At 55.1% G+C, this 7,500-nt stretch overlaps 3 protein-coding genes across 3 annotated transcripts in view; 1 reads left to right on the top strand and 2 right to left on the bottom strand.

Moving 5' to 3' along the window:
* Positions 1–2,449, bottom strand: part of PTSG_04586 (uncharacterized protein) — a gene marked incomplete at both ends in the record, with an annotated part of 2,678 nt that extends 229 nt beyond the window's left edge. Inside the window, 6 exons of the mRNA XM_004994624.1 lie at positions 114–201; positions 465–571; positions 818–913; positions 1,140–1,264; positions 1,488–1,574; positions 1,815–2,449. Coding sequence (XP_004994681.1) covers positions 114–201; positions 465–571; positions 818–913; positions 1,140–1,264; positions 1,488–1,574; positions 1,815–2,449 — 1,138 coding nt within the window. The remainder of the gene's footprint in view (positions 1–113; positions 202–464; positions 572–817; positions 914–1,139; positions 1,265–1,487; positions 1,575–1,814) is intronic.
* A 310-nt stretch (positions 2,450–2,759) lies between these two features.
* Positions 2,760–5,057, bottom strand: PTSG_04585 (alternative oxidase). Its single transcript, XM_004994623.1, has 4 exons — positions 4,662–5,057; positions 4,150–4,294; positions 3,767–3,907; positions 2,760–3,544 (listed from the first exon to the last, which is right to left on the bottom strand). Exons 1-4 carry the CDS (start codon positions 4,903–4,905, stop codon positions 3,115–3,117), a joined length of 960 nt encoding a protein of 319 aa, XP_004994680.1. The 5' UTR covers positions 4,906–5,057; the 3' UTR covers positions 2,760–3,114.
* A 1,273-nt stretch (positions 5,058–6,330) lies between these two features.
* PTSG_04584 (TK/RTKC protein kinase) overlaps positions 6,331–7,500 on the top strand; it is a gene marked incomplete at its 5' end in the record, with an annotated part of 11,297 nt that continues 10,127 nt past the window's right edge. Inside the window, one exon of the mRNA XM_004994622.1 lies at positions 6,331–6,662. Coding sequence (XP_004994679.1) covers positions 6,331–6,662 — 332 coding nt within the window. The remainder of the gene's footprint in view (positions 6,663–7,500) is intronic.

The following is a 7,500-nucleotide window of genomic DNA, read 5'->3' as shown; positions in this document are numbered from 1 at the left end:
TGTGTGTGTGTGTGTGTGTGTGTGTGTGTGTGTGTGTGTGTGTGGTGAACAAGGGACGGGGCAGTGACATGACCGCATGCGTGATGAGAATGTTACGGCATCCAACCACGTACTTGAGATGCAGTTGCTGCGGAGAAAGTTTCCGGCAAAGACAACGTGGCACACGTCATGCGTTTGCGCGTGCAGTAGCGCCAGTTGGCCCTGAACCATCATTGTGATCATCATCACAATCATCATCATCATCGTCATTGTCGTCGTTGAGATAGGAGTGTGACGGTCATATGTGAAACAGGACAGGATGTCTTCGCACATGGCCTGGCGCACAATGAAACACACAGACACGCGCGCACATACACAATGAAACACACACAAGGAAACGCACACACACACACACACACACACACACACACACACACACACACACACACACACACACACACACACACACAGAACATCACACGCACCACGTTGTTGGTGATGGCGTCGAGGAGGCCCCTTGCGAGATCACACGGGCGCGCGTGCTCGCGGTCCTTTGGCCGAACCAACTTGCCAAGACTCGCAGCAACAATGTCTACGCATTGAAGATTGCCAGTCGGCGTAGCGGTAGAAGGATGTGAGTGAGTGAGTGAGCGTGCGAATTGTTGACAGCTCAGTCGTCCCTGTTTCTTCCCTTTCCTTTCTTCAATACACACACACGCACACGCACATGCGCACACACACATACAAAACCATGCACACACACATACAAAACCATGCACACACATGCACACACACACACATATACACACGAACACAGGACGTGTAACATGGGCGTCACCTGCAGAGAGGCCGTACTCCTCGTAATCGCCGCCGTAAATGTCACCGACGAGAAGATCGACACCAGAGGCTTCGCCCTCGCCAGCCAGCGCCAGTGCTGCAGGCACACGCGAGAAAGGGTGGCAGAGTCGTGGTGGGTGTTGAGTGAATGGCATGGACACGCTGGGAATGATAACCTTGCATGTGACGCACACACGCGCAAGAGGCAGGGGCATGCATGCCAATGGACGCACAATAGTACACGCACACAAACATGAGCACATTAGCACACCAGTAAGAAGGAACGCACAAGCTACCACACACGCGCAGACATGCACACAGACCTTCGTCAAACGACTTGCATCCCGTGAGCAGCGATGCGAGGCCAAAGAAGGTTGCGCCCCCAAGGGATGAGCCGCCAACACGCTCGTTCTGGCCGTCTTCGTTCACTTTCAAGATGCTCACACCACTGACGCCAAGTGTGAGGTGCGGACACACACTTACACGCATGCATTCTTTCTCTCTACCTCTCTCGCTCGCGCGCACGCACGCACACACACGCACGCACACACACACACACACACGCACACACACACACACACACGCACGCACACGCACGCACGCACGCGCACACACACACACGCACACACACGCACACACACACACGCACACACACACGCACGCACGCGCACCTGCCAATGTTGACGAGGAGGTAAGGGAAGATGCTCTTTTGTTCGTCCAAGCTGAGGTAGCTTCGAACTGCAGTGCCGTCAGGGCACCTGTGTATCCAGGGGTTAAGAGTAGCACCAGGCGTTGGTGGTGCAGTGGTGGGTTTGGTGCGTGCAACGGTGGCGACAGAGGGCAGCAGTGAGGCGATAGAGCGAGCATAACAGAAGACAGGCAAGCACACACACACACACACGCACGCACGCACACACACACACACACAACACACACACACACACACGCACGCACGCACGCACGCACACACACGCACGCACGCACACACACACACATACATTTGCTCGTGGCTGACTTGGAAGAGCTGTGGGGATGGGTGGTGGAGCACAAAGTTGATGCCGTCCACAAGACACTCCAGTTCGTCGGTGTGTGGCAGCTCGATGTGGAAGAGGTCGTAGATGGGCTTCTTGTACTTGCGGGCGCCGCCGCCAGTGCAGCAGAGGATGTGCTCGTGGTCCTCGAGCAAGTGCATGCTGCGAATGGCCTCAAGGAAGTCGTCCATCTTGCGGGTTTCGAAGCGCATGAACAAGATGCGCCCGCCGAGGCGTATGCTCTCAAACTCGAGGTGGGTGTCGCGCCGGCCTGTCTCACCATAGGTGAGCTCGTCCTGAATCAGCGCCTGGGCCTTGCGGCGGAACTCCCGCCAGTCCTCCGGGTCATCCTCCTGCTCAAAGGGCTCAAAGTAGCAAATCTTGCACAGGGTGCCTCCAATATCAATGCCACAAGCAAATGACCGCTTGGTGTGCATGTCAGTGACGCTTGCACGTGGCGTGTGCACCCTCTGCGCCGGCTGCTCCTGCTGCTCCTGCTGCTCCTGCTGCTGAGGTGGCGCTGAGTTCCCACTGTGCTCGCTCTGTGCTTCTCGCTGTTGTTGTTGTTGTTGTTGTGGCTGTGGCTGCTGGTGGTGGTCCATGCTTGCTGTCTCACCTTGGTGTGTGTGTGTGTGTGTGTGTGTGTGTGTGTGTGTGTGTGTGTGTGTGTCTGTGTGTGTGTGTGTGTGTGTGTGTGTGTGTGTGTGTGTGTGTGTGTGTGTGTGTCTGTGTGTGTGTGTGTCTGTGTGTCTGCTTTCTTCGGCTATCCTCCTCTCTCTCTGTCAGTGCAAGCAAGACAACAAGGGATTTGTGTGCACGATATGTTTGCATGTCGTTGTGTCGCAGCTGACTGTCCTTTCAAGCTTTCAATCATCGTCATCGCGCATGCACGTCTGAGTAGGTGCTTCGCAGCCGCATCGTACAACGTTGCACTCGCACGTTCTCTCACTCGTTGTCGTTTGTTGTTGCTGTGTGTTGCAGAGCAACAGTGTACTTAGTGTTGGATGTGTGTGTGTGTGTGTGTGTGTCCGCACATCATCAAGGACGGAGGCAGACACACTTATTACACACTTGTCAGCAGCATTGTAGCAACAACAGCAACAACAACAACAACAACAACAACAACAACAAAAGAAATCAATCATGCCACGAAGGAAAAAAAAAGGCATGGCGCACAACACGCAAGAGACGAGTGGACGATGATGATAACAGGGTGGCGGCAGAAGAGCAGAAGAAGAAAGGAAAGAGCAAAGACACGCCCATCCCCTCACTTGCCGCTGACGTATGGGTTGACGTCTGTGGTCTTGAGGGTGGACAGGGTGTGGTTGACGTCGCGGTGGTTGGCCTCGTCTGCACGCACGGCGAGCAAGACATCGCGCATGAGCGCATCGTCAGCCAGGCCCCAGTATGTCTTGGCAATGTCCGGGGCGGGCTTGTTGGTCCATGTGGGCATGAGGCCGTCGTCCAGCGCTTTGATGGCGTCTGTGTATGTCTTGACAGCCTCCTCCTCCAGGTAGCCGACAAAGCGGTGGCACGTGCGTGGGGACGCGAGGTAGCCGAGAAAGTACAGGTTCCAGAAGACGCCCTGGGCAGCGAGGACCATGCCACGGAAGAGCAAGCCAGGCTCCCTCAGCTGCATAAACGTCAGCAAGTGCATGCGCTCGTTCTCAGCCTCCTCCAGCAAGGTGTGGATCCAGCTGAACACCAAACAACACAGCGAGCATTGGTGTTGCGTTGGTGTTGCGTTGGTGTTGGCGGGGAGTGGAATGAGGGAATGGTTGAAAACAACAACAACAAACAAAAAAACAAAATACAGTAACTATCAAATGTGCATTTGACTTGCAGATGGGCGTCAGCACAAATCGCGGGACGCCACCCGACACTGCAGACCATTTATTTCAGCAGCGGTGCACACTCACCCGTGATCACGCTTCATGAGTCGAAGGGACTTGAGGTGGCGAAGGCTTCCTGCAACCATACCTGGGATGCCTGCTACGGTCTCCAAGAAGATGACACGGCGCAGGAACTTGTGCTCGTTGATGGGCCCAAACGCATAGCCACTGTGGGGGCAAGAAGAGGGTGAGTGAGGGTGGGGTAGGGTTGAGGGAGTGAGTCATTGTATGTGGGTGGGCAAACGCAATGGTGGTGCGAGTCGGGACTTGGGGTGGGTGTCGGATCATGGTGAGGTGAGCAGTTGTGAGGGGATGCGAATAGTATCCCTTGTTGCGCTTGCTTTGTTGCTTGCATGCATGCACGCACGCATACGTGCGATGAGCAGAACAAACAACAAATGGGTACTGACCTGAAGATGTCAAAGCCCCTGCGGATCATGCGAATGAGGTAGTAGGCGACGCGGTCATGGCGGTCCTTGGGATCGATGTGCGTCACCTTCACGTCCTTCACTTCCTCCTCGCTCCACACCTTGTTGTCCACAGGGTTGACCCACACTGTTTGATTGGATGCAACAAGTTAGAGACACGTAAGATAAAGATGATGTGCGATTTCGTGTAGATGATGAGCGATTTTGTGTTTAGTCGGGGAGAGAGGATGAAAGGATTGGGAGCAGATGCATGGCTGAGCAACTCTGATGATTTCACAGTGCCTCGCAAACGTGCATGCAGGCAACTCAAAGGGAGAGACCAAGCAAGCGAGCCAAGAGAGAAACCGAGCAAGGAAGCGAGAAAGGAACTCAGCAAGGAAACAGGCACACACACGCACACACTTGCGCACATTCACACATGCACGCACACATTCACACATTCACACACACACATTCACACATTCACACACCCACTCTCTTTATCTCCCTCGCACCTGGGTTGCCGTGATCGTCGACCTTGCTGAAGAGCGGATGAGGGTTGTTGGAGCGGCGGAAATGCTGCACAGAGACGTCGTGGACTTTTCCTTCCAACTGTTCGTTGTCCTTGGAAGTGTGCACGCCGCGAACTTGACTGGTGGCAGCAAGCGCGTTGCTGGCAGTAACAACGCGCACGCACGGGCGCCGCAGCAGCACCTGCTGCAGCAGCAGTGAACGCGATGCTCTCAGAAGCACGGTCATCGCTTGACGTGATGGGTGGAGTAATGGGAAGGGGGGATGATGGAGTAATGGGAAGGGGGGAGACGCGGTTCGTCGGTCGATTGGTTCGTCGGTCGATTGGTTGTTGGTAAGGGGGGAGGGGGGATGAATGAAGGATCAGTGATTTGATGAGCGTTGGAAAATGCAGCTGCAGCACAGCGGACTTCACCTCAGCAGTGCTGCGCTCTGACCAATGTTGTTGCTTGCGTTCGGGTATTGCATCACGCAGATGCGTTCGGTTGCGTTGGGGCGCCGTGCAAACGCGTGCAATCGTGGCACATGATGTAAAGGGCATCTCGTCTGCCCAATCCAGCGCCACTGAAATGACGAGTGACAACGACCATCAAGGACAGAAACGGTTCGTCAGCCGGTTCGCACAGCACGCACAACCGAAAACAAGCAACAATGATGGGTGGTTCTTGCTCGTGCGGCCTCCGCACACACCACCACACCCACAAGACGCTGACTGGCTGCCTTTGGTGAAAATTTTCACACAAGCACGACTGCAACATCAACATCATCATCAACATCAGCGGGTGGTCGCCGTCGTCATCCTCCTCCTCCTCGTTGTTGTCAGGTGTGTGTTGATATGTGAGTGTCGTGTCGTGTCGTGCATGTTGAGGGAGTGGTGGGAAACACGAAAACGAAACACCCACCCACACACCATTCAAACAACGACTTCTGTGAGTTGGTTGCTGCTGCTGTTGACATGATTGATGTGCCCATCAACAATGAATGCGCGTCCGTCCTGCTTTGCTTGCTCTGTGTATGGATGGATCAATCAATCGCAACAACACCCCCCACCACCCATCCACCCATCCATCCACCCATCCACCCGCACCACAACGCTCAAAGCAATGCAACGCCACGCGAGCAACCGCTAACTGTTTCCGCTCCCGCTCCCGCTCCCACCCCCCACCTGGACTTGCTATCTTGCCCCACGCGCACACACGTCCTCACCTTTGTTTGTTTGTGTCTTTGTCCTCCTCCTCTCTGCGCCCTCTCTCGACTCGCCCTCGTCCCTCTCCCCTCCTTCCTTCTCTGTCTGTCTGTCTCCCCCTCCCTCTCTCTCCTCCCTTCTATCTTTGGAATAGCCAACCAGAAGGCAAACAACGCCACTACCACCGCCGCCACACACACACACACACACACACACACACACACACACACACACACACACACACACACACACACACACACACACACACACACACACACACACACACACACACACACACACAAACACACACACAAACACACACACAAACACGACCCGCCAATCGACCGCCGGCCACCTTCCCTTCATAGAGTCGCTCAACGAAGACAGCTGCCGCCCCAACACCAGCAGCGAACGTGACAAGGACAACGCAGGTACATCGGCAGCCCACCAGTGCAGTCGGCAAGCACATGGCGACAGCCAGCACAACCGTGATGCTGGCGCTCGTGCTTCCTGTGGTCTTGCTCGCATGCGCGGGGCCAAGCAAGGCGCAGGATTGGCGCGTGCCGTTGCCAAGCCAGGACACCCCGTACGATGACCTCTTCCATGTAGGACCTGTCATGTCGTTTACAGAGAGCATTGTCTACTGCTCCGACCCAGAGTACCAGGACCGCACCATTGCGCGCCTCGACGACCCGGCGCAAGTGGAGCAGCTCAATGTGCTTCGCTACACTCGTGGCACCTTTCCCACCAGCGGCACTGGCGGCAACAGCCCCAGCACAGGCGGTGGCAGCTACTTCTGGTGTGTGTGTTGTGTGTGTGTGTGTGTGTTAAATGTGTGTGTGTGCGTAAATGTGTGTGTGCATGTGTGCATTGTCTCTTTGTGCTTGTGTGCGTTGTGTCTCTTTGTGCTTGTGTGCGTTGTGTCTCTTTGTACGTGCACATGCTGCATTTGTCTGCATGTCCATCGCGTCTCCCCTCGTCAGCATCACGCCGCTCTCTCCAACACAATACTCTCTCACACACACGCGCCCAACCGTGACTGTGCCGCATCTGGCACTTGTTTGAACTGCGTTCAATCTCGCGCATGATGCGGGGCGCATGGTACAGGATCCCCATTGTGGTGCAGGGCTGCGTGTGGCAGTGGTTGGCCGATGCAGCCATTGTCGAACACGTCCTCTTCCAACAGTTTGTTGACTGGGTAAGAGGCAGAGGGAGAGTGTGTGTCTGTGCGTGCGTGTGTGGATTGTGCGTGTGTATGCTTATGTGTAAATTTGTCTGTGTGCGTGTGTGCGTGTGGTCAGTCGGTTGCATTTGTGTGTTTGCGCCTGTACCCATGTGTGTCCTCCACCTGCAGATGAGTCTTCACATGCATTCACGTACACGAGCGTACATTCGCTCACGTTACTGCGTGTACAACGGCCACTCACGACTTGTCTTCACGTCACATCACACGCACGCACACACACACACACACACACACACACACACACACACACACACACACATATACACACACAAACAAACACACACACACACACAGCACCAGCAGGAGTGCCACCCAGATGTGTTCTAACTATGGTGTTCTCGGCAGCGCCCGGTCGCCTGAATTTTCTTTCCGTACGTCACCAGCAGCTTTG

Source organism: Salpingoeca rosetta (genome assembly GCF_000188695.1).
Source record: "Salpingoeca rosetta unplaced genomic scaffold supercont1.10, whole genome shotgun sequence".
In the NCBI taxonomy this organism is placed as follows: Eukaryota; class Choanoflagellata; order Craspedida; family Salpingoecidae; genus Salpingoeca; species Salpingoeca rosetta.
Note: the sequence above shows the minus strand (reverse complement) of the source record. Positions and strands in the feature narration are given on the sequence as shown.

Excerpts from the sequence above, each read along its gene's own strand:
- PTSG_04585 (XM_004994623.1), bottom strand. The coding sequence starts at position 4,905 with ATGACCGTGCTTCTGAGAGCATCGCGTTCACTGCTGCTGCAGCAGGTG. Across the intron at positions 4,295-4,661 it reads CGACGATCACGGCAACCCAG|TGTGGGTCAACCCTGTGGAC; the intron begins GTGCGAGGGAGA and ends CCAATCAAACAG. Across the intron at positions 3,545-3,766 it reads CTCATGAAGCGTGATCACGG|CTGGATCCACACCTTGCTGG; the intron begins GTGAGTGTGCAC and ends TTTGGTGTTCAG.